The sequence below is a fragment of the Orussus abietinus genome, unplaced genomic scaffold (genome assembly GCF_000612105.2).
Source record: "Orussus abietinus isolate OABI.00-Male unplaced genomic scaffold, Oabi_2.0 scaffold11, whole genome shotgun sequence".
NCBI classification, from domain to species: domain Eukaryota; kingdom Metazoa; phylum Arthropoda; class Insecta; order Hymenoptera; family Orussidae; genus Orussus; species Orussus abietinus.
In genome coordinates, this window is record NW_019396016.1 from 2,046,192 (window position 1) to 2,071,008 (window position 24,817).

The following is a 24,817-nucleotide window of genomic DNA, read 5'->3' on the forward strand; positions in this document are numbered from 1 at the left end:
AAGTTACACAAGTATGGGATTTTACGTTTCTGCAGTTCCTTTTTCTGGTACGCTCGAAAATCAAAATTTTCCATGAAATGTATGGAAAATTGGAACGTCGAAGCCTAGATCTTTTTAATGGCCTGCTCCTACTTGCCATTCTTTATTCCTTTCTTTTTTTTACTGAAATGTTTATTCAAGAGTGACGCATACTTTGACCACTTTATAAAAAGGTGAGGAAGTCAAGTAAAATATTCCCTTATTAAGTATTTTACGTAAAAAAAAAAAAACGTCGAACGACGCGCCACTGCACAACGCTGCTTATCACCCCGCTCCTCTTTATCGACGAGGCGCGCGATAGCGATCGACATATCCCCGCCAGATGGTGCGTCGAGCGTCGTCGCGTTCACCGTCGCGACGCATCGTCGCGCAGCGAATTCTCTTCTGGCTCGCGGTGAGACCCCGAAACGTCCGACTCTCCCTCGTAAGTTCCCTCCCGTTAAATCGTCGTAAACGGGAGGACGCGGAGCTCGAGATCGATAGGAAAATCACGAGAAGGGCGAGTCAGGGCGCAATCGCGGCCCCTCGGTCTCGGGCGACCTCGGCGGGCCACGTGATTCCTGGTGCGCGCGTCGGCCGCGGGCGGCGTGGCGGTCGCGCCGCTTCGGCAACGCCGCTCGCAGAGCCGAGTGGCACTCGTGGAGCAACACACCCAATGTTTGTGTTTTCGAATTTTTCGCGAGGCACGAGCGGACCGCGGTGCTGACTTCCCGGAACGATGTAGCGACCAGGCGGCGTAACCGAAGATGTGGACGACCACGAAGACGACGAAGTACGGCGTCGGTGAGTGCCCGGTCGGACGCGTCAACCCGCGCGCGCCGTAAGCTGTCAAAGCGCACCCCCGAGCGGCCCCTTTAAAGACCCCCGGACGCGCGGCGCCTTTTCGACCCGACCGATTCGTCCCGAGACGTCTCGCGAGCACCCGTCGCCCTGGGCGACGGGTGCTCGCGAGGGAGTGCGCGGGCCCATTCGTGCATCGATCGGTCGAGGACCGGGTGGTAAGGTCTGCCCTCGCCGACTCCCGGGCCGACCCGGGCCGACCCGGGCCGACCTCGAGGACAACCCTGCCGAATTTTGTCGATCCTCCGGGACCGTCACCCTCCTTTCGTCGGTTTCTCCGGAAGAGACGTACATCCAGCTGGTCGCGATCTCTTTATCTTTCGTTCGCTCGCATTCGGAGCCGAGTCGGCGTTCGTTGATTCGATGAAAATCGCCAACGGAGAGCGGTCGGCACGACAATCGGCCGGGTCGGGGTCTTTCCGTTTTCCTTTCCGCGCGTCGAGCCTCTTTTTTGCGAGACACCGGCGGAGTCGAGTCGACCCGGCGCGCAATTGATAGCGCGCATGCACGCGATAAGACTCGACGGTACAATGGATGGGCCGCGCGGTCATAAAATTCCGCGAGCCGATACGTAGGCGCGCGTACCTCGGTGCTCGTAAGTGCCGGCCGAGATCGTTCAATTATTGCCCTCTTGCCACCTTCCGGTCTCCCCGTCTCGAGGAGCTCCGGACGGGAATAGACTCCGAGACGGTCGCCAGATCCTTCGGCAGGCTCGGCCGATCGGAAAAACGTTCGCAAAATCGGTGCATCGTATCGAGCGGGAAGCCGAGGTCGAACGATGCCGCGTCCGTCTCGTCCTCGGAATTGCCGAAACGCGAACGAAATCGAGAGTCAACGGGGACACCGAGCGCGAGAGGTCGAGAGGAAATTGCCCGCTTTCGTTTCCCGCGGGCGGATTGCGCGGGAATTTAGCGCCGACGTACGTTTTATTTCGAGACCCCGGGACAACGTAAAGCGACACCGAGTATCCGGTTCAACCGCGTTGCATATTTTTCGGCCGCCGGAAATACGGAGGCGGGAGAAACGGCCGGTCGACGTCGCGAAAAGCTCCGATATCTCTTCTATCCGTCCCATGGACCGTCGAAACGAAATTATCCGCCCCTCGTCCCGGAGGAGCCGTCGAGTCCATTCGAGGCCCCCGCTCAAAAGCTGAATTCGCTCGCGGTGAAAACGTAAGTTGCCTTTAAGCCGTCGGTAACGTCGGTCCCTCGCTTCGTTAGCTCGTCACTAATGACGTTACTCGCAATTGGAACGTACCATGGAGCCGTTTAGACTCCGAAGAGGGCTTCGCGACGCTGTCCGGGAGCATTGTTTACGTCTAGTTGGCTCATTTCGGGCACTCCTGGCCGTACATTGGGGCCGCTCGTTGGACGCTCCCCCGGCGTCGATTCCCCTTCGCGGAGCGGGAGAAAGGACCCTCCCGACTGCGAGACCCGGGGCTGGTCCCCTTCCGGCGAATGTTTTATACGGAAAGAGAGTTATCGATTTAATTCCCCGGGAAAACCTGGCAAACTCGACCCGACGCCAGTCCTTTGTTCGGAGATCCCGGAGCCTCCTTCCGGTGGATCCGAAAAAAAGATACACCGCGGGAAACCCGCGGAGAAAACTTCGATGTCCGGCCCTCCGGAACTCGCCTCCGTCTCTCTTTGGAGCCGGACTCGAGGCATCGCGTTAACGCGGAGCAAGAGTCGGAGCCAGAGGCAGGATGTGGAGTATCCATCGCTTCATTGAGATGCATCTCGCGTCGGTGTCTCTGGCGAGGACCGGAAGTCGTCGTCACGCGCATCCGGCACCCCGACTTCTCGGCCAGTCCACCGTTCCCGGAAAGAATTTTTCGCCAGGCGTTCCTCCCGGGACGTCTCGACGCCCCGGACGACGCTCCTGGGACCCGATTCTCGAGTTCGTCCGGGAAATTGATAGTTTCGCGCAAGACTTTCAAATGTTGACCAGTGACGCGACTTCGCAACGGGGCAACATTTATCATGCCAGTCCAACCGTATACAAAAAGAAATCCGTATGAACTCGAGAATCGGGTCCCTGGAACCGTTCCGTCCGCCCAATCAGGAACGATCAGCTTTTCTCCGGTTCGGGGCGTCGCCGACGGGCTTGGAACACCGGGGGAATTTCGGGGGCGTGCCGGGAACTTACCTTTGCGGAGAGGCTCGCTCAATGGAAATATCGAACGTTGGGCGAATTCGAATTCCGGAGGAATACGTGCTTTCGCCGCGTCCGCGGCTCTTTAAAGCACACGCTTCGAGAGCACGTGTGCGCGAGTCGGGGGACTCGCCGCGGCCCGGTGGCGCCATCTAAGAGAACCCGCGCGGACCCCGATATCGACTACGCGGCGGGAATACGAATAATTCGCGACCGAGTCGAAAGGAGTACCTCGACACCGATGCCGCAAAATATTTATTCCAGCACTTTACAACTGGCGAGGGGATACGCGTTACGGACTGCCACTCGAGATCGGGGAAACCGTGCAAATCTTGGAAGAATGTGCAGGTAATCGAACGGCGACCTTCGCTCGGCATCGCGAGAGAAAATAAGAGAGACGTTTCCTCGGTTACAGGTTGGTACAGAGGATTCTCCACGAAGAACCGAGCGATCAAGGGCATCTTCCCGAGCTCGTACGTTCACCTGAAGCCGTGCAAAATCGAGAACGAAGGCCTCTTCGAGTCCGTCATCCCTCTGGAGGATCCCGTCGTCCGGGAAGTTACCCTCGTCCTCAGAGAATGGGGCGGAATTTGGAAGCGGCTCTACGTGGTGCGTTTTTTGGGTTTACGAAAATTCGAGTTGTCGGGGGAATTACTTTAAAAACGCGTTTCTGCGTCCGTCTCAGGAGCGGGAGACCTACAAGTTCAATACCTTGCGGAAGGTTATGCGAGAGTTGCTGGAATGGCGGAGGCAACTTCTTGCCGGGACGCTTACCACCGACCAGACGCGGGAGTTAAAATTACAGATCATCAACAAGGTGGACTGGGGCAATCGGTAAGTCAACCGTGAACAGTTTCTTTTGTTTGCGCGCTAAGAGAGGAGTACCGTCCGATCGGCCGTTCGAGGTAACGTAAAAGTCGACACCGAAAATTTATGCAAAAAATCAGCATTAACGATCGGCACCAACGGAAACTATTAAAAAGCATTCGTTGCCGCGTTCAACGCTTCGTTAAATAAACATCGAATACCGGTTGTACGTAATTTACGATTACCCAGTAGCCGGAAATGAAAAAATTGACAGCACTCGATCGAATATTCATTTGCCGAAATCGCGATACCACGTTCCTCCGAGACGAAGGCAGCCGGGCGGAAATAAAGCTATTCCTTATTTTACCGTTCGCCTTCCTTGGGACCTCCAACGAGGGCGCGTCGTCAAAAATGAAATCCTCGGGCCGTATCGGCAGGTTTCCTTTTATTTTCTGGTTATGCATCGTAATTGCTTACGGCTTTGCACAAATTGGCAGTCTTCCTCTCACTTTGCGCGCAGTCGATACGAGTGAGCATATATCCTCGTTACTTTTAGTACAACGTACTCTAATGTCTTTAACCTACGAAAGGCACGTTATAATATCGAATAACTATTATATCTATCCGATCGGTGTAATTCTCTTAAACGATTACCTTAAGATATCACTCGAAATGGGACTATATGTAGGATCGACCGAGCTCTAGAAAAACTACGTAAATCATAGCGGTACCGGTCATGGCGATATACTTGTTGGGAACGTTGGTTGCGAGTAGTGGAAAAGGCAGGAGGCGGTCAAGGAAGAGCACGATGAGCGAAATTAAGGCCAAGGGAGATACTAAGAAATCAAATATTTTGCTAGCATCCGCGCTCGAGACGAAATTGCCTAAAAAACGATAAATTATCGTCACTCGTGCCGGTGTACGACGTATGCGTTTCGGAGCTACTCTTCCCATTTTTTTTTCGTCCTTCCACGAGGGTTTAATCGCGTGTTTCTTGCAGCAAGAGTGAGCTCAATTGTATGTAATTAGGAAATTAACCGTAATCAAGAAAAACTAGCGAGGACACGGCACCGGAAAAATGGACCCGTGCCATCGAATTTTCGTACATTTCCTCTGCAAAGAAGTCGGTCGGATTCCAGACGTACAAATTGACGTCGGTTCTCTCGTTCCGTACATATAAGCGTGTCCTGAATCGGGCCCTAGCGGCCGCAACATCGGTTGGCCGAAAACGGAACTACTTGATAAGCAAACGTCCAGGACAATTTATCACCGATTGCTCCCGTAATTCGTCCCGCTTTGCGCTCTTTACCGGCCGAGTCCGTCACGCTCGGCGAAGCGGCTATAAATTCTCTCCAAACGGTTCAGCAATCGGTGACTCCAACTCGCGATTACATACAAGATATGTATACGAGTTAAGGTGATACGAAAGAAGCATTTGAGAGGTCCCGTTCGTGAAACTTTTCACCAAACGGCTTCAAACTTTACAACCCGAATATGGAGGCTACAAGGAAGGTCCCATGAAATTTCAATCTTTTTTTTTTTTAATTTCTTCATAAATATTTTCAACATTTTGTATAGAAAATGAAATTTCATGGGGATCGGGACCTTGCTTATAGTCTCCTTACTCGCGTTGTAAAATTGAAAACCATTCGATATCCCCCAGTTCGGGGAAAAGTTTCACGAACGATTTACCCCTCGGATGCCACTTTTGCATTCCTTAACGTAGAATCCTTATTTTAAAAACGAACCTCGGTGCGATAGCCTCGGCTCGGACCGAAATCGCTTAGTCCTGGTAAAGCGAAGGACCTAAAAGGGAGGCTTCGTCGTCGACTCGAAACGGTGGTCGTGCCAATACCCTGGACGGAAAATTCGAAAAACAACAACCACCGGCAATGGAACGAGACGCGGTCGAGGGCCGCACGATTGGTCCACCGTTAATTTAATCGGTCCTAACGAGCTCGCGATTCGACTCGGAGATTGCCCGGCGACCCGGTCACCGGAAGTACCCGGGCACCCGAAACCGCGTTCCGAAAGATTGCAAAACTAATTCCTGCTGTATCGATCGCATCGCGTAACACAGCTACGTCGTCGAGGTAACCCCCGTCCGATCGGATTTCACGAGACGCTTAGAACGACCGAATCACAGCCCACTGCTCCAAAGCGACTCGATCCTTGCCCCAAGATCATCCTTCGTATACCGTAAATAAATTCGGCGACGTCTACGTCAACGACTGCTTACGATCGCTCGATATCTCGAGAAAGATACCGCGATTTACAGATTTTTCTTAAGCAAAGTGCTCGATCGCGCGTCGAGCGAGATTCGTCGATGAACCGGTGTGCGCAAAAGTATCGATGCAACGGTGAGAAAAGATACGGACGCCGCTGAATTTATCGCGGTGCACGCTCGCTCGAGAAAGTTCGATCGCCGTAAAGCGAACCTTTTCGATCGACTTAATCGTTGCGTCGAGTACAGTCATTGCACCAGTATCCGTAAAGAGTTTCGCGATCGTTAGGCAAAGGCATCCGGCGACTCGCCTAGGAAAGAAGTTGCCGGACGCGGGGCACGCAGGGTGCGGACTATAGCGAAATTCAAAGTATGCGCGACGAACGAGCGATACCTTTGAGCCGGAGGATTTTCGACGGTCGACTCGTTCGGAAGTAATTCCTGGGCGATCGACCGGCGTCCGCAAAGGTATCGCCCGTTCGCTCGTCGTATCTCTACCTCGTGCCACGGACGGCAACGCTTCCCGGCTAGTCGGATCGCCCGAACGTACCGATTCCTCCGGCGAGGCGACTCGAAATCGAAATTCCCGATGCGACTCCTCTCGGAGAGAGAACGAGTCACGGGAATGGCTCTCTCGGCGCCATCGGAAGCTTCGTCGGGATGACGGTCCGTGGCACGAGCTCTTTCCGGATCGTTCGCCCGACCGAGGTGCAGGCACCCTCGGAATCGTTTGGCGCGGACTTATCACAAGACCTAGATGGGGGTGTCCTTCGAAAACTTCTCCATCTCCGGGTAGATCGGCGACATCTCCAGCGTGCTGGGTGCCGAGGGCACCGTGGCCGGCGACATCCTACTGCTCGAGCCCAGGTGAAGACGGCGACACAGCTCGTCCAGCACCTCGTTGAACATCATGATGTTCAGGTTTTGACCCAACAGGTGCAACAGCAAGAAATCTCCGACCTGAAACCGAACGTGATCGTACCTTAGACCATGGATATCTGGACCTCGCATTGCAATGGAAGGGATAAACGAATGTACCACGCGTGCCGACAATTCCCCCACGCGGTGAAAGCCATTCCGTGCTGAGAAAACAAAAATTCATTGAACCAAAGAAATGTTTCTTTGCACAGTACCAAAGAAATATTACGTTAATTCCAAGAATAATTGTTTGACTCGAGTAAATTGTCACAATTCCGAATAAACGTTGCATCCGATTTATTCAAATTTATTCGAGTCGAATAATTATTCTTTGAATTAATCAAATATTTCGTTGATACCATTCAAAGAAATATTTCTTTGATTCGATAATTTTTTTTTTCAGGGTGCTTCCTTGGAGTGGAAGGTCCAATCCGAGGTGTAGATATATATGATCCGAGGATGGTACTCTCGATGCTCCTGGAGCGTCAGGAGCATCGAGCGTCCAACATCGAAACGGAGAAGGGAGCGTTCGAACCTGAGTTTTCCTGATCAGGGCATTCACTCCGGCTGCGGTGCCAAACTTGAATCGCCTCTTGAGGATGGTCTCTCGCGTGCTGGGAAGCAACACCACGGCCATGCTGTAGAGGAGGGCCAGCCCCGACAGCACGGCCAGGAGGATAAACCAGAACCACAGGAAGATGTAGATCTTCTCGTTGAGGATGTTCAGAGCGAGCACGCAGAGGGCATCGAGTTTCTGAATGGTCCCGGAGGCACCGAACTTGTGGAAGGTGCACTTGGTGACGCGAGGGAAGATTTCCACCATGGGGTCGCTCCGCTGCTCCTGGTTCATGTTGCTGAACCTGACGACGTCCGTGCCATACGTCAGGAAGGCTCCGCCGAGAAAGGAGTCGACGAAGAAGATGTTGCCAACCTGAGGAGAAGGGGGCCGTCGTTAAAACGGATCTTAAAAATGACTTCGGTCGCGATCGGAAGGCTGCCAACTTACGACGTTAACGAAGTTGAGCGCTTCGCAGAAGAAGTAGCCGGCGGCGTAGCTGTTGTGCAGGTGCAAGGTGTCGACGATGTACTGAACGAGGCGATGCGTCCGCATTTGGCGCTCCTGCTTGGTGTCCATCAGGGCGCCGCGCATCCCCTCCGAGATCATCCTGATCTTTCCCTCCTCCCACTGCTTCCACATCCAGTGGGGGACGTAGAAGAGGATCCCTTGGAAGAAGAGCATGAACGGCACCCACTGGTAGTACGAGTGGTACCTCTTCTCCGAGGTGTCCCCGCCCAGCCCGGGATGGGCCACGTGGGTGCCGACGGGCTTCATCGAGTTCTCCGGCAGCGTGAAGGTGTACGTGATCCAACAGTAGGTATTTATCACGTGGCCGGGCACCGCTCCGTCGGATATGCAATTTATTGGGTCACCTGCGGTACGGGAACCACCGTGAGCGAAATTCGAGGACCAACGGGGTGGCGTCGCCGAGGACTCACCTATTAAATTATTGGCCGTGACGATGATGCAGCAGGCGAACAGGATCGCCGAGGTGATCCTGTAGTGGGCCCTGAAGACCATGTTGTCGATGATCGCCTTGTCGATCAGATACCGGACCTTGACGAATCCGGCCACTGCCGAGACCAAACCGAAGACCGCCATCTTTCCTGGGGGTCGGGATCACCTGCGGCGAGAAAGAGCTGGAGAGTCGGAGGGATGCGTCTCCGAAATCCGGGCTCCGCGGAGGCGCGCGATGGCGACGCGCGACGAGAGCGCAACGAGAGCGCCTCGAGGCCGGCGTGGCCGAGTTGCGTGTCGTTAAAATTTTATTACGAGATTAATTGAAGCAGCGTCGGCCGGGCGGGACGCGTGCGGAGGCCCACGGGGTCAATCGCCAAGCCAGATCCCGAGCGTTCCGTCTTCGCGAGGAAGGCGGCCGGGGAGAAGGGAAGGCTTCGAGAGGCCACCGAGCGGGACATCCTTTGCTCGTCCTGCGCTTTGACACAAAACCAGATACGCCGCTTTTTCAGGGTCGTACCGTTTGCCGAGCCCCCACCCCGCGGTTCCCTCGCGAATGTGGGACTCCGCGATAAATCAGCGACGAGCCTCGTTCCCGGAAAATCATTTCCGTAGCGAACGTTTCTCCCCGATTCGTGCCGTCCGCCAAGAAACTCGTAGCGTCGAACTTCCTTTCCGCGGCCTGATGCCGAACGCGGAGCGGCACGCAGGACGTTCGTCCACGTAAACGCGTAATCGTGTAAACTATATAAACTATATAAACGATATAAACGGGGTCGTCGTATCGTTGTACGTTTGCGGTCTCGCGGCTCCGACGACGTGTCCTCGCTTCGCGCCGATCGCCGAGTCGGCAGAAAATTCCTCGAGGTTGACGCAACCTTTCGACCACCGTGGCGAAACTCGACCCGGTCTCGCGGCGAGCGATTCTCCGCGGTCAAAGGATCCTCGTCCTCGACCATGCGCCGACCTTTCGAGGTAAACTTTCGCGCGTCCTCGAAAGTTTCCGAGCTGCCAGGAATATCGAGGCGATAAGGCCAGTTATCGGGCAGGGACCGACTTCTCCGGAAGGACCCCGTTTACCCCGACCCGATTATCTCTATAAGGATAAATTTTCCCCGAGCCTCGAAGGGTCCGTTCATTTTTCCCGAGCCCGTTTATATATTTTTTTTCTTTCCGCGAAGCGATCGTTGCAACCCCGCGTTCGCCGATAACTTTCACGATGGAAACGAGAAAAGGATAATCGTACCGCGTTAAACCAGTCATTCCTGGTTTGTAATACGTCCTTGACGGGTCTTTGACGGAGAAGGCACTGAAATTCCAGTCCTGGCAGCTTGCGTGGCGTTTCCACGTATCCTGCATATCGTGTAATATCCGGCTGCGACGGAGAGAGATCTTTTGTACGTATAATTAGGTCCATCCAGCGGATGTAGCGTCCCGCCAGACGCGCGGAGCTGAACTGAAATTCCGTTCCGGAAAAATCGTAATTGCTCGCGCAAAAAAAAAACGAGCGTTCCTTCGGGACCCAACTTTATGCTATTACAAAAGCGTCGTCCGCGAGACCCGAGCCGATAAGATACGCCAGACGAGAAGTTAGCGCTGGATATTGTTTCCGTACGTGTCTTGCATATATTTAAAGTCCGTTTGTACGTGGCAGGGCGGGGAGCGACACGGTCTACGCGTTACTACTTAGTGAACAAAAGCAATTCGTGCTACGAAATTCATGACCGAACTCCTAACCCGCGACTCTAAAAATATTCGATTAAAAATGCCAATTTTATATAAAAATTCCCGTGAAATCGCGTTACGTCGTTCTTTTGGGCAGGGCGACTTCTGGAAACGAGATACGCGACGACTCGGTCGAGACCGTACTCTTTTTCATTTTTTTTATTTTTCTTTTTTTCGTTAGGCGGGATACCGCTTGGCTCTCTTTCTCTTTTCGGTCGGTGCCATCGACATACCGTATCCAGGCTTAACGCGTGGTCCGACGGGTCTACGTGTCCTGCATACATTAAAAGGTGGATTCGTAGCTACGCGTAGAAAGGCATCGATTACGCTCCACTCGGTACACCCGAGTGTGCAGGTAAAGGTCTTCGAAACGTTCCCCGAGGCACGTACCGATTCCGGTAGACCTCGGTTTCCCCTCGAAAGAGATTTGAGGAAAACTTCCCTATGAACGCGTGGCTCCAGAAATGCACATGGATGCGGAAAGTGGTACTTTGTTCGTAACGCCGTTTACCATGGAAAGTCCAAGTGCGGTGACTCGTCCAGGTCGGTAATCGCTTCCCGGAAAGGATTTACGGTTAGGTCGGATATTCAAAGTCCGGCCGTAAAATTCGGGTTCCGAAAAGGTTCGGAAGGCCAAAAATCGCGTGGGCCTTCGTTTTCGTCCCCTGGGAAGGGAATCGAGTTTTCTTCGGGTTCGATCGTAAAATCGGTCGAGGTCGCCCCCGGGCGCGCGCATTCGCGGACCCGGGGAATATCGCGGGGACGAACGCGGTCCCTCTCTCGGTCGCTTTCGAAGGCAGAGAATCCATTTTCTTCCTCGAAAATTCTGTCCAAATTGCCGGGAAAATCGAACCGAGATACGATGAAAACCTCCCGAAGCATTTTTCCTTCGAAGCTCGCCCACGCTCCCGGGACGTTTCGGAGTCGGTCCGCCAGAAAAAAAGATAATCGAGCCGTTCCCTCGATCCGCGAGGTACCATCCGGTAACCTCGACAGTTTACTCAAGATACGAGGGAGTCGGAGTTCCTTCCAATCTACGGAAGTCGTAAACCCCACCGAGACGAGAGGCAAACGCGGCCATCCTCGGTGCCGTCGGAAGGGATCCCACGAGCACCCGACACCGAGTCATCGGGATCCCGGAAACGGGTCTAGGGTTTCCCCGGTATTTTCTGAATCACCCTGGACCGTGAGACGTACTCGACCGCAATCCGCATATTGGATGTCGCGGGAAGTCGACGCGACCTTTCCCGCCGCGTCGCGCGCCTCGTCCAACGTAAACGTCGTTTTACGAGCCGCGCACCCGGCGATGACTTAACGCCGCCGTTGCCTCGACGGCACTATAAAGACCTCGGGGATAAATAAATGAAGTAACGGCAGAAGAAGAGACGGCGCGACTCGCCGTCCTCTCCCCCTCGGCGTCCGCGCTCGGTCCAACGCGGAGGCACCTTTACGATTCCTCCGGACGGAGGGGCAGATAAGCGAAGCCTCGTCTGCCCATAAACCAAATCCGTATTTACGGCGCCGACTTGGGAGCACGGGCGAGGTCGAACGCGAGAGCAAGGAACCCGCGATCGGGGACATCGCGACGAATTACGGTTCGCGTCCCGTCCATTCCTCGAGACTTAGTCACCGTTCCTGGACCCTCGCGTCGGGATTTTCGTCGAAGGGAAAAGACCCGTGTTTCCTCTTCTTCCCTTTGTCGAACGCCGAGCGATCGGACGGCCAAGGACGTCGAAACGTCGAAACCGGGGAAGGGGAGCGCCCGACGAAGTCGCGTAACCGCGGTCCCCGATTCCCACGGTTCGTTCCTCGCCGGAGGGCTCGAGACGATCGCCGTCCGCGCTCGAGATCCGGAGGATCCTCCGCGCTTTCGGGTCGCCCACAGGAGGAGTCGATTCCTCCGCGTCGGCCGCTCGTCGAGAGAGGGAGAGATGGAGAGAGACCGGTTCGGGGAAAGGCGTTTCCAGCCTTTTTGCCGGGCGAGTCGTCGAAAGTTACGACGCCGGGCCGGAGCTAACCGCGCGCTTAATTGCTCGTGATTAATTCCCGAGGACCCGGGGACTAAAGGGGACGAAGAGCCTCGCGTCCTCCGTTCTTTCGCGGGGGTTTCCGAGCTACGGGCACGACGTCGGCCAGGAAAGGAAAGCCGGACGCGATCGCGTCGATTTCCCCGCGAGGGCCGATCCGAGAAGCGGAGGCGGCGGAAAGGAGGGCAATGGCGACGTTCGCGTCGTTAGGGCGCCTACCGGAGCGGGCTTCCTGGAAGGAGCCCTTCCCCTTTCGGCCGGCGAGCTCCCCGTCTTGCGCTTCGGTCGGCCCGGCTCGACTACCTTTCAAAGGGCGGAAGATATTTACGACGTTTCCGATGTTTCGGGTCCGGAGTCGCCTCTCGAGTTCCATTTCGTCGAAAGGAAAATCCGCGCGAAATCGTGCCTCCATTCGATACGACGCGACCTCGGGGGCTATCCGGAATGGTTCTCGATGGCCGAGCCCGCGCCTGCCGGGGAAGATCGGAACTCTTCCCGGGATCCGCGGCGTCGAGCGCTCGATTGCTCGTTAACCTCGATACGTGCTCGGGCACCCGAGCACCGGACAAAATCGGACAAACTCGCGACCGGGCGATACCTCGACAAGAGGGTAACCTCTCGCGCGGAATGTTATTTATTTCCAACGCGGGAACGACGCGGCATGCCCGTCCAATGTTATTTACGTCCGAAGCGGGAGCGACGCGCCACGCGCGCGGACCGTCCGCGGTACCTGGAACACGAGCTCGAGCCAATTAATTTCCAGCGCAAGAGGTTAGGTCGCCCTGGCTCGGGCACGAGCCGCGTTGCGGCGGGTCTCGACCGGTCGAAGGGAGCCTCCCTCGGGACGGTGGACGGAGCTCACCTGGCGTCGACGCGGGGCGGCTCGGCGGTGGAAAGACGACCAGGGGGGCCCGGAGATCCTCCACTGGCGCGAGCGGGGTCGAGCAGCGATCAGCGAGCAGCGAGCAGCGAGCGGCGAGCGGCGAGCGGCGAGCGGCGAGTCGCGTGACGCGCGTCGCGGGGCCCGGAGAGCGACTGACTGGGCGCGGACCGCGGGCCCCTCCGCCGCCATCTTGCCTCCGCTGGGGGGGACACCAGGTGTACAGTCCCCGGGCAAAATCGGCGCGAGCCGGCCCGTCCTCGTGGGTCCGATCTCCTTTCGACTCCTTTCGTCTCCTTTTCCGCGACCTGGACCGTCTCCGCTGTCTCGAGCCGTGCCTAAAAACGCGGACGCTCCATTGATCCGTTCCCCCGGCTTCGACTCAATGGCCGGGAATCCGGAGATCGTTTCCCGTTTCGTGGACGGAACGTTCCCTGCGATCCGGGAGGCGAGGATCGCGGGTCCCCCGGCATCCCCGGCATCCCCGGCATCCCCGGGGGAGACGCGTCGCGAGAGCCAAGGTTTTCGGCTCGGTGAATACGCGGTAACCATGCCGAGAACCTGTTCCCCGGAGAGCTCTTTAAAGGCCTTCTTCCTCGTGGCCGCCCGCCCGCGCCCCCGGAGTCGCGACGAGGAGCGTCACCCGGCCAAGCCGAAACCGCGGGCGGCCGTCGAACCTGGCCGAGCCTTTCCTTCGCATCGCTCCCGTCTCCCCGACGAGCGCGAAAGGTACTCCGACGGGGAGCCCTTGCCGATCGCGGCCACTTCGGGAAATAAACGCTTTCGGAACGGGACGACGCGGAATTCGCGGGCCCTCCGACGAGGGCACGGGCAAGGTAGCGGGTTACGTAATTACGCGCCGAGCGACACCCTCTCCGGTCTCGATTTAAAAAGGTCCGGCCTGATCGCTCGTTATTCGGTCCAATCGAGCTCGACCCTGACATCCATTGCGGATACCCTTTCCCGCGCGCGCCGCCGCTCCGTCGTCCCGCGGACGCGGAACGATCGCGATATGCCGTAGCGCGTTGCAAGCCGTCCCAAGGCTCCCACGCGGTGACGAGGACATCCAGGACCAAACCGCATCGCTTTGCGGGTACTCGCGTTACGACGTCGCGGACTTTCAAGGAGGCAACCGAGGAGGCAACCGCCCTGTAGGTCGTTGCACGGCGTTACGCGGACGCGCGGCGCGAGTTCCCACGAGTCCTGCGAGTTAAAAGCGACCCTCTCCGTTCCATCGAGCCCTCGCAACCGCCTCTCGGGGCTCCTCCTCGAAAACCGAGAAATATTCCGAATTATTTACGACACGGGGAACCGCCTCTCTTCTCTCGACCGGTCCACCGGTCGAGCCCCGGCCGAAATTCCGAAATCGACGGCAATGCCTTTCTCTCTTTCCCGTGTTAATATTCGCGTCCGCAACGGAATCCAATCGGGACCGACGGACCGTCGATGCGTTGGCTCCGAGTGCCTGCAACGGTGACCGTTGGTCGAGAAATTAAGACGAACGGAAAATGCATCGCCGTGCCGGAAAGTGTCGATACGATCGACCGCTCGACGGTGGTTCTCCGCGTCCTCGGAAGAAATACCTCCCGCGAGGACGCCGCGAGGACGACGCGACCTCCGAGAGTAAGCGGAGAATTTGGCAACGGCGCGAGGGACTTCTCGGGACGTCGCGTCTCCTCGTTTCCCCCGGTTCGCGACGCGATTTGCATGTCTCTCGTAACTCTCGGCGCGTCGCGTGCGCCGGTCTCCCGCCGTCCCTCTCCTGACGGTGTAACGACCGCGGAGTCTGGACGAGGCGAGAGTGCGCGCGCGTTTGCGGTTAACGGTCCGCCGGTCCGCCGGTCCGCGCCGCCGCCGCGCGGGGCGCTGCGAGCCCCTCGCCCGCCGAGACCGATCGGCGATCACCCATCGTCGAAGATCGGAGTCGGTAACTTCGCGTTTTTCATGGTTTTTACCGGAAATTACGTAAGCCATGCAGTTTACCGGGGAAAATCGTAGAAAACCAGAAAAAATGAAATTTCCAACGCGAAGGATGCCGCAGATGTCCGGTATATGTTCCGCCTTTTAGCGTAGACGTAAACGCGTCGATATCGTTAAGGACTAGTTACTTCCGCTCGTTCGTGGATGGGGATGGAATCGGTTAACGAGGTACCTGTCCCCGCCCGCCTCGAAGAGCCCGGTTCTTAGGCGGGCAAAACTCCACCGAGGCGTAATCGCGGACGTCGAGGCAACCCGGTGGCAGGGGCGATGAAATTTCGACGACTAGTCGGAGTGCGCCGATTTTTCCCCTTTTTCGAATCGTCTCCCGTTCGGAACGGCCTGGCGCAATTCAACGACCGCCAGAGATATTCCGGGCGAAGGGAGTCGGAGATCAGGGGCTCCTCTCGGAGGTAATTACAGTGTTCGGTGCTACCGAACGGCAACCGAATGGCAACCGAATGGCAAAAGGGCGATGCACCGGAGAACGGTATAATTTCTGGGAGTCCTCAAAGTCCGCCGTTTTTTTCGAGCGTACTCCCGGTCGAGGACGGATCGGCCTCGAGATTCAGAAATTTTCTGGCACTCGATGACGCGACGAACCCCGATCCCTGCCCGCAAAGGTAAGAAAGCTTTCGCGGCCGGACGGTCGTCGGACCTCGAGAGGAAATCCAGAGACCGCCGCAAGGGTCGCTTCGGCCGAGGAGGTCTCACCGAGCGAGAATATCCGATATCTTTGGAATGGAGCATAGGTCCGAGTCGACGGACATCGCCTGAACCTGTCTCCACGCATCGAAGTCTCCTGGCTCACCTGCATTCCATCAAGCGGGGGGCCATTCGGGGCCTCTCGTGCAGGACCGTATCTCCAATTCCGACAGCCCCGAACCTCGCGTGCATAAAACGTTCATCCCTCCGAGAGAAAACACCGACAATTTTCTTGCCGTTTCTCTCGTGCAGAGCCGGCGGCCCTCGTTCGATGGGAGGGCAGTTTTCGCGAAAAAACGCAATACCCGCAATTTCTGTCCCCTTCGTTAAGAAATAAGCGAGGACAAAGTTGCGTAATTCTCGATTTAGCTCTCGCGCCATTGCAGCCGCATTTGGCGGATCGAAGGCCCGCAAAACGTTCCAAGTGACGTTTTAGACGACGTCTCTTTAAGATTTAATCGCGACGAATCGCGGGGGACCGCGAGGAGGGTCGGCCCTGCGAACCGTGTAGGTGTGGGAACCGTACCCTGGAATACCGCAGACCTGCACCGGTGAAAATGCTTTTAGGCCTCAAGGCTGCGCCTGGTCGGGTCGAATTCTCGGTCGAACGCCCTTCGATATCGACTCGGGAGCGGCCAGTTATGCGGAGCCATTTTTATTGCTCGCCCCTTTGAATATTTCAACGCGCGCGCACTCCGAGAAATGGAAGAAAGGAGCCATTGTTCCCCAGGGAATCGAAATGGAATTTTCTTATCCAATTAGCTTTTTCATATATCTTTAACGTTGTTTTAATATCGGACATTACATACGTTGCTTCGTAACATATACGTTCGATAAACGGAGGCTTTTCACGATTTGCAAGAAGTAGTACCGATCGAATGAAATGCGGTCCCGATTAATCGCGATAACGATAGACGCGTCGAGGAACGATCGAACGAATCGGCCAGGTTTTAAAGAATTCCCTTCCTACTTTATTGGCCGGGATCGCACCTTCGTTCGAGCAAGCTTAATACCGCACTCGTGTGCGACCGGAGTCCCCGGCCACTTACGTGCATTCCATGAAGAGTAGGCCCCCGTGGGCCCCTCGAGCTGCGATGCACGCATGTGTAAGTCACGTGCACTTCTCATGCACCCGACGTACGGCTGTTCTCTGGGGTCATGGGAAGTTAAATAATTCCGCTGCCACTAAAACGAACGAAAAATAACGATGAACTCTCCTCTTCGTTCATCGACGATGCCTACCACGGTCCAATTCACAACGTCCTTAAGATACCAGGACTATCGGGAATATCAATGGTATAAAATACCATTTATGTTTTAGGAAACTTGGCTTGGACTTGGTGCCCAGGCAAGGAGCTCACATGGTGGACCCGGACACGATGTCCCTCGTCGAGCTGTACCACGTGGTGAGATGTTAAAACAATACTTTGAACAAAGTACCGTCTTTATAAAATTAGTACGGATCGAGTAGGGCAATCGTTTACCGGACCGCGTTATTCTCTCTGCCCAGCACGTCCAAAGCGCAGAAAACTCTCAGGGTGCATCGGCGAGGGGCACCCTTAGGCGGAAGGAGCACAAAAAGGTCCTGACGCACCATCTCTACTTCTGCATGCGGGATTTCGGCCACTACGTCGGCGAAGACGCGGAGATCTACTTCTCCCTCTACGACGCGAGAAGGAGCCAGTACCTGAGCGAGCGATTCCTGGTGAGGATCTCCAAGGAGGGCTTCTCGAACTACGTCGAGAAGATGCACAGCAACTGCACGATTTTCACCGACCTGGGGAACGCCGACCTGAGTCGGGACCTCTACATGGTGGCCCACGTGATGAGGTGCGGAAGGATGCTCTATTCGGACTCCGGCAAGAACAAGTCGGGGGGCACGGTTTACAGGAGACCCCACGGGGTCGCCGTTCTGTCCCTCGCGGAGGCCACGCAGGATCACACCGAAGAACTCGAGATGACTTTCAAGGTAATCCAAATCCTTTTTCGCGGGAGGGAAGGCCCTGCCGGGAGAACCGGATGAAAAAGCGGATGGAAGCTCAATGCGGGAGCCAAGAGTTACGGTACACGGTTCTTCCTCCATCCAGTTGTCGGAAGTTGAATGGCTGTTCCCGTTGTTGCAGGTGTACCAGGGCGAGGAGAAGGAGTTCCATCAGCTCCACGAGCAGATCATCCGGAACAACAAGTGTTCCCCGCTTCCAGGGCAACCCAATTACGGGATAGTGGTTTCCCTGAGGGTCTTGCACGGAGAACTGTTGCAAGTTCGCGAAGAGCACCCCCTACTCTTCAAGAACATCTGCCTGACCAAGAAACTCGGTTTCTCCGACGTGATCATGCCCGGGGACGTGAGGAACGATCTCTACCTAAAACTGGAGCACGGAGAGTTCGAGCGCGGGGGCAAATCCACGGGAAAGAATATAGAGGTTCGTTCGACGACGATGATTTTATCCGCTGCGTATTGGATCTACCCCGTATCGGTAAAATTATTGTAACGACGTGACGTGATGATATCATTTCTCACTTCGTCAGGTGACGATACTAGTCTTGGATGCCGAGGGCCAGCCTTTGGAGGGCTGCTTGTTCGGGGCGGCAGGAATGGACGGTAGCTCGGAGTACCAGAGTCTCATCATTTATCACCACAACAGCCCCTACTGGGCAGAGACCGTCAGACTGGCGATACCCATCGAGAAATTCTACGGCAGCCACGTGCGCTTCGAATTTCGGCATTGCTCGAGTAAGCGCACCTCCCCGAGAAAGCGACCAGGATCGTTCCGAGCGGTTGGATGGAACGTAAAACGTTTCCGCGCGTTGCCGGTAGCTCCGTTCACGTTGAACTTTCGTTTCAGCTCGGGAGAAAAACGATAAAAAGCTCTTCGGCTTCGCTTTCGTAAGGCTGATGGAGCCCGGCGGTGCGACTCTTCAGGACGGGCCGCACGAGCTGTACATCTACAAGTGCGAGGAACGCGTCAAGCTGGACTCGCTCGGCTACCTGTCCTTGCCCAGCAGTACCAGGGAACCAAATTGTCCTGGTAATAAGCACGACCTTGATTAAACAAAAGATATGTAACGAATTGCCGCGACGATTCTCGATGAGAGTTTTCCGGCATTTCAGGAGTCGCGCCGTTCACGAGGTCACCAAAGGAGGCGGTCTTCGTTCACTCGCTCCTATGCAGCACAAAGTTGACCCAAAACGTCGACCTGTTGAGCCTCCTCCAATGGAAGGCCCGTCCGGAAAGGATATCCGAAGCCCTGGGCCGCGTCTTGAGGCTGGACGGCGAGGAATTGGTCAAATTCCTCCAGGATATTCTCGATGCGCTGTTCTCCATGTTCCACACCGAGGACGGAAACTCCACGGCCCATTCCGGCCTGGTCTTTCAGGTCCTGGTCTCGATATTCAGCTTGCTGGAAGACTCAAAGTTCGAGCACTTCAAACCGGTGATGGACGCGTACATTTCCGGACACTTCGCCGCGGCGCTGGTTTACAAAGGTCTCCTCAGTAGCGTTCAGCATTGCGCGGACTGGGTAAAGGCTGCCGAGAGGCAGGAGCCCATAATGAAGTGCTTTCGCTCCCTGGAGTACATCTTCAAGTTCATCATCCAGAGCCGCTTGCTGTTCGCCAGGGCCACGGCCGGCCAATACGAGGACAGCTTCAAGAGGGATCTCTACTGCGTTTTCGCGGCCCTGAACAAGATGCTGAGCATGCCGTACGACGTGGTCCTGCTGTCCCAGGTCGCCCTGCTGCTGTCGATCTCGGCGGTCTTCGAGCAGCTGATCGCTGTCATGCCGGTCCTCGAGGTCGCGAAGTTGACCTGCACGATGCTCGACTCCGTTCCCAGGGAACCCTCGCCGCAGCTGATGCAGGCCAAATTGGTCACCATCAAGAACCTCGTCACTTCCGGGCTCTTTCAGGACGATGAGAGCAGGAATCTGCTTCTGGTAACGATCTGCCGGCACCTGAGAGTCCACCTGGCGAAACGCGAGGAACTGAGAGCCTGCACCGACATTCTCGGCGAGATCCTCAGCTTCCTGCACAAAAGGGGTCGCGATACGAACAAAGTCAATAACTGCATCCACCACGACGTAGAGACCCTTTGTCTCTCCACGCTGGAGGTTCTCATACAGACCATCCTGATAATTATCGACTCCAACAGCCCGGTTCTGGGCTGCCTGGTCGCCTGCCTCGTCGGCCTTCTGCAGCTCCTCGACGAGTACCACTATTCCAGACTTTGGGAGGAGCTCACTCACGGCGGGGAGAGGAAGCCCCTGAAGGACTTCTTGCTCAGGGTATTCCTCGTCTTTAGGGACCTCGTCAAGCAGGAGGTCTTCCCGCCTGACTGGCTGGTCATCAGGATGCAGGCCAACAACGTGATCCTCAAGTCTCTCCAAGAATTGGCCCAACCTTTGGCTTTCAGATTTCTGAATAGCGGCTTCGACTCCCAGCTCTGGTCCACGTACTTCAACCTGGCCGTAGCGTACCTCACTCAGCCGTCCCTTCAGCTGGAACAGTTCTCCGAGGTCAAGAGGGAGAAAATCGTCGAGAAATACGGGGATATGAGGGTCCTCATGGGATTCCAAATCCTGTCGATGTGGTCCAATCTGAGAGAACGAAAACTAGACTTTATTCCCAGCATGGTTGGGCCCTTTTTGGAGGTCACCCTCGTGCCCGAGAGCGAACTCAGGAAGGCAACCTTGCACATCTTCTTTGACATGATGGAGTGCGAACAGAGAACCAGGGGGAGCTTCAAGTCCGTCGAATCGGAACTCATCGATAAACTGGACATCCTCATCAGCGAGAATAAGGGCGATGACGAGTACCGACGACTCTTCAATACAATGTCAGTGATATTCAATTGAAATTCTTCTTCCCGTCAAAGATCCACTTTGAAACCACACATTTTATGTCGAGAATTTGATATATCTCGTACGAAATAACGCTTTTCCTCGTCCCAGCTTTTACTATTTCGCCATTAAATATTTTGCTTTTTAACTTTCACGCCGCAGGGAGCATCTGAGTGCCGTGTAAGTCTTGACGGTTTTTTCACATTTTTAGGATCGATCTCGCAGATACTGTGGTATGAAATACTTATAATATGTTATGCGTATAAATTGCATTGTGCAGGTTATTGGACAGAGTACAGTCGGAAGATCCAACTTGGAAGGACAGCGGTACCGCTTTCATAACATCTGTCACGAGATTGCTAGAACGGCTATTAGATTACAGGAGCGTCATACAGGGAGACGAGAACCGCGACAAACGCATGTCGTGCACCGTTAATCTATTGGTAAACACTTATTAACGTTTTATAAACTGCACTATCAATTTTTACAATACGCCATTATCGGTATGCAAACATAAACTTCTCTTTGATACATAATTTGCGCGTCGTGCAGTTCCTGCTCCAGACAAACTGTTCGCTGGCTTATCGTGAGCTGAAATATACTCGTTAAGTCAAATCCTTTAAACGATTACTCAGGGTGCTGTACGGTTAAATCGAAATATCGTTCTATTTGTCCTACCCGCAATACGATACATTTACGCGAAATGTATGAGCCCTGCAGAGGGGATACTCGCCACTGTAAATAATCGTGTTAATTTCCATTTGTTAGTTTAATTAAGCAACACGCTGTTTTTGTCGACAAACATAGCGATACATGTATGTACTTCGGAACATCCCAGGGTGACGTTTATCAGTTGCTCCTGCTTCAACGACCGAAGAATTTGCCTTTTCGAGATCGAAAGGACGATAAAAAAAAATTAGCATAAACAGTAAGTGAAAATTTGTGGAAATAATGGGACTCTTCCTGTTCCTTCTTCAGAATTTCTATAAAAACGAATTCAACCGGAAGGAGATGTACCTGAGGTACATTTACAAGCTCCACGACCTGCACCTGGCGGCAGAGAATTACACCGAGGCTGGGTTTACCATGAAATTATACGCCGATCAGCTTGGCTGGGGATCCACTATTTTACCACCGGATCACACCCACCCTCAGCAACCCGAATGGCAAAGAAAGGAGCTGCTCTACCATCAGATCGTTCATTACTTCGACCGAGGCAAGTGTTGGGAGAAGGGCATCCCACTTTGCAAGGAATTGGCCATCTTGTACGAGACCAGGCTTTACGATTACGCCAAGCTCAGTCAAATCCTGAAAATGCAGGCCAAGTTTCTGGATAATATCCTCACCCAGCTTAGACCGGAGCCCGAATACTTCAGGGTTGGGTATTACGGCCTGAGCTTTCCTCTGTTCGTCAGGGTAGGTGTTCCCGTAACGCATGCTCTCATTTTTTTTTTTCTTACTTTCTAACAAGATGGTACACTTTTTAGAACAAACTGTTCATCTACCGGGGATTGGAGTACGAGCGGATAGGAGCCTTCACCCAGCGGCTCCAGACCGAGTTCCCTAGCGCGCAGATATTGATGAAGAACTCCCCTCCGGATGAGAGCATCGTCTCATCCGAGGGTCAATGTAAGGCCAAACCCTTCTTCGCTCTTAATTCTTAGTTTCGTTCGCCTATCGCGAGAGGAAAAAATGATTTCGATCGTAATTCCTGTCCTCGCAGATATACAGATCTGCAACGTGAAGCCGATTCCAGAGGAGAGCAGTCTGGCATGCAGCACGACAGAGATTCCGGACAGGGTGGTAGCATTCTACCTGGTGAACGACGTGAGGAAGTTCACGTTCGACCGGCCTCTTCACAGAGGTCCCGTGGATCGCGAAAACGAGTTCAAGAGTCTGTGGATCGAGCGCACGACACTCACCACGGAGGCGAGGCTTCCAGGGATCCTGAGGTGGTTCGAAGTCGTGGAAAAAAGATCCGAGCTTCTCGCCCCGGTGCAATACGCGTGCGAAACCATGCAAAGCGTGGAAAGGGAGCTGAGAAGGCTCGTGGCCCAATACACCGCGGAGCCGCACAGAAACATCAATCCCTTCAGCATGCGACTTCAAGGAATCATCGATGCAAACGTGATGGGCGGCATCACCAAGTACCAAGAGGCTTTCCTCACGCCGGAGTTCTCCAGACAGAATCCGGAGATGGTGCCGCACGTCAACAAGCTGAAGAGCCTAATCCTGGACCAGATGAGCGTTTTGGAGTCCGGCCTGGTCCTGCACGGGCAAATCGCCCCCGCTGGCGTGCAGCCTCTCCACAAGAGACTGATCGAGAGATTCACCCAGCTGAAACAAGGCCTGGGGCCTCTGGCCAGACAACGCACCGTGCATCAAGATAGTATTATAAAGTACGTCCTCGAGAATTGCCGACGAGAGGGGCGAAATAACGCGGTCGTTAAAAAATTTCAGCTCGCCCCTGCCGCCGTTGCCTGTGAACGAGAAGCAGAGACCAGTCACCCTGGAATCGGTGGGCTCGAGGATATCGCAGGCCGACAGCGACGGTCTCCCCGAAGACGAAGGTTTCTACACGAAGCTGGAGGGCGTTCCGCCCCCGATTCCGCAAAGAGAGGTGCGGCCCCGTTCCGTGGGGTACGGCAGCACGCCTCCCCGACCGACTCATCAGCGAACGCTGAGCAAGCCTTTGAGCCCGAAACTGCCATTGAGACATTCCTTACCGACCCCCACGGACGGGACCGATCAGAGCAACCTGAGGAGCTCCTGGAGCGAGCCCGGGCCGCAGTCGGACCCCGCGCCTCCGCTCCCACCTAGAGGCTGCAGTGCGTATCTTGGGGCGATGTTCGTTCCTCGAAAAGCGACGCTCACTCCGATCGTTCTCTTTGCAGCTCCCGACAAGAGGGACTCGAATTCGTGCTCGGCGGGGCCCCCCGTGCCGCCTGCCCCGCCGAAGAGACCGACGCCCAAACGCAACGCCGAGTGGAGCACGGACGACGACGCCGACATTCCCCAAAACGAGACCGCCGACTTCAGAGACAGCGGGATCTCCACCGCCAGTCTCTTGGACTTCCAGGCGCACCTGACCAACCTGAACAACCTCAGTTACGAGGACTTCGAACCTAGAATCAGGTGCAACGACGTCATGAACATCTCTCCTCCCTCGGCAACGCATCTAAACGCCTCGGTCGGCAACCTTTCCAGCGGTTCGTTCCAGGGGCACAGCCGGGAGGTAAACCTGCTTTTTTTCGTTGACTCGGAAACGCGTCCAGCGTAGGTGCATCGTTCGATCGCTCGGTCGTTATGTCCAGGTCAGTCCGCCACCGATACCACCGAAGGCCCATCAGGACACTCCCTCGGCGCCCTCGACTCTGGAGCGAGGGTCCAGCAGGTCCCAGAACCACGGTCACGCGGAGAATTACTCCGTGCCGAAGCTGCAGACCCTCTCCGTGGTTTCGGACATGGAGAGCAGCGTCTAACAATGATATCGACTAGTCCTAGCGGTTAATATTAGTGACGCGTCGATACCTCGAAACCGGGTCGCCTTCCGGTCGGAAACGTTTTTCGCCCGACTCCGGCAGGCGACGAGACGGAGCCTCGAAGGGGGCCGTCGGGGTGGACGCGCCACCGGGCAAGTAGGCTTAAGGGCATATTGTAACGATCTAAAATGAAATCTTCTGAATCATTATCGCAAGAGGATTCTATCTACCTACATGTATCGTACCTCGATAACCGGTGCTCCGTTTGAAGACCGGAAGCATCGTCCTGCTTCCGAGGGAATCCGAAGTAGAGTCCGGTAGGGTCGTTCCGGGACAACCCGGAGGTCCGTATCGGGCACCCGTGCGCAAGATATCAGTCATTTTTACGTAGCTCGTAAGGCTTAGAGAGGTTAATTCAGCACGAACCAGTCAATTCCGATTATTTGACGCATCGAGCGACGGTGGCTTCCAGGATCGAAACGGAGGCCCGCTGATTTTAGTTTAAAGACGACGCTCTTCCGAGTATTGATCTACCTATATATTTTGTAATTTATTTATATTTTCAAGAAGAATAAAAGTCATTTTTATCTAGTTGGTTTTGACGATCAGTGAGAGGGCGAAGAGGGGGCCACCACCAAATGTCGAGCACACCCAAACCGGAGGATCCGGAAACGATCATCGGAA

The 24,817-nt window shown here is 55.1% G+C and overlaps 2 protein-coding genes across 3 annotated transcripts; one reads left to right on the top strand and one right to left on the bottom strand.

Annotated features, from left to right (window-relative positions):
* The first annotated feature begins 384 nt into the window (after positions 1-384).
* LOC105704062 (dedicator of cytokinesis protein 3) lies at positions 385-24,724 on the top strand. The gene is made up of 17 exons (XM_012432946.2): positions 385-822; positions 3,298-3,381; positions 3,449-3,642; positions 3,719-3,867; positions 17,134-17,218; positions 17,323-17,781; positions 17,936-18,235; positions 18,342-18,546; positions 18,659-18,841; positions 18,925-20,647; positions 20,932-21,094; positions 21,630-22,067; positions 22,139-22,280; positions 22,375-23,050; positions 23,112-23,479; positions 23,546-23,886; positions 23,966-24,724. Exons 1-17 carry the CDS (start codon positions 786-788, stop codon positions 24,131-24,133), a joined length of 5,715 nt encoding a protein of 1,904 aa, XP_012288369.1. The 5' UTR covers positions 385-785; the 3' UTR covers positions 24,134-24,724.
* LOC105704063 (innexin inx3) lies at positions 4,261-13,238 on the bottom strand. 2 transcript variants are annotated; one of them, XM_012432947.1, is made up of 5 exons: positions 13,113-13,238; positions 8,480-8,664; positions 7,989-8,413; positions 7,518-7,913; positions 4,261-7,024 (listed from the first exon to the last, which is right to left on the bottom strand). In XM_012432947.1, the coding sequence occupies exons 2-5, from the start codon at positions 8,640-8,642 to the stop codon at positions 6,818-6,820; spliced, it is 1,191 nt and encodes a 396-aa protein (XP_012288370.1). In that variant the 5' UTR covers positions 8,643-8,664; positions 13,113-13,238; the 3' UTR covers positions 4,261-6,817. The 2 variants fall into 2 exon arrangements, with proteins under 2 accessions (XP_012288370.1, XP_012288371.1); XM_012432948.2 differs by lacking the exon at positions 13,113-13,238 and adding an exon at positions 9,745-9,977.
* Positions 24,725-24,817: the final 93 nt, after the last annotated feature.

Coding starts and splice junctions, on each gene's coding strand:
- LOC105704063 (XM_012432947.1), bottom strand. CDS start 8,642: ATGGCGGTCTTCGGTTTGGTCTCGGCAGTGGCCGGATTCGTCAAGGTC. Junction 8,414..8,479: donor CACGGCCAATAATTTAATAG/GTGAGTCCTCGG, acceptor CCCGTACCGCAG/GTGACCCAATAAATTGCATA. Junction 7,025..7,517: donor CCCTGATCAGGAAAACTCAG/GTTCGAACGCTC, acceptor GTTCGGTTTCAG/GTCGGAGATTTCTTGCTGTT.
- LOC105704062 (XM_012432946.2), top strand. CDS start 786: ATGTGGACGACCACGAAGACGACGAAGTACGGCGTCG. Junction 17,219..17,322: donor TCGTCGAGCTGTACCACGTG/GTGAGATGTTAA, acceptor CTCTCTGCCCAG/CACGTCCAAAGCGCAGAAAA. Junction 20,648..20,931: donor CGACGACTCTTCAATACAAT/GTCAGTGATATT, acceptor TGCATTGTGCAG/GTTATTGGACAGAGTACAGT.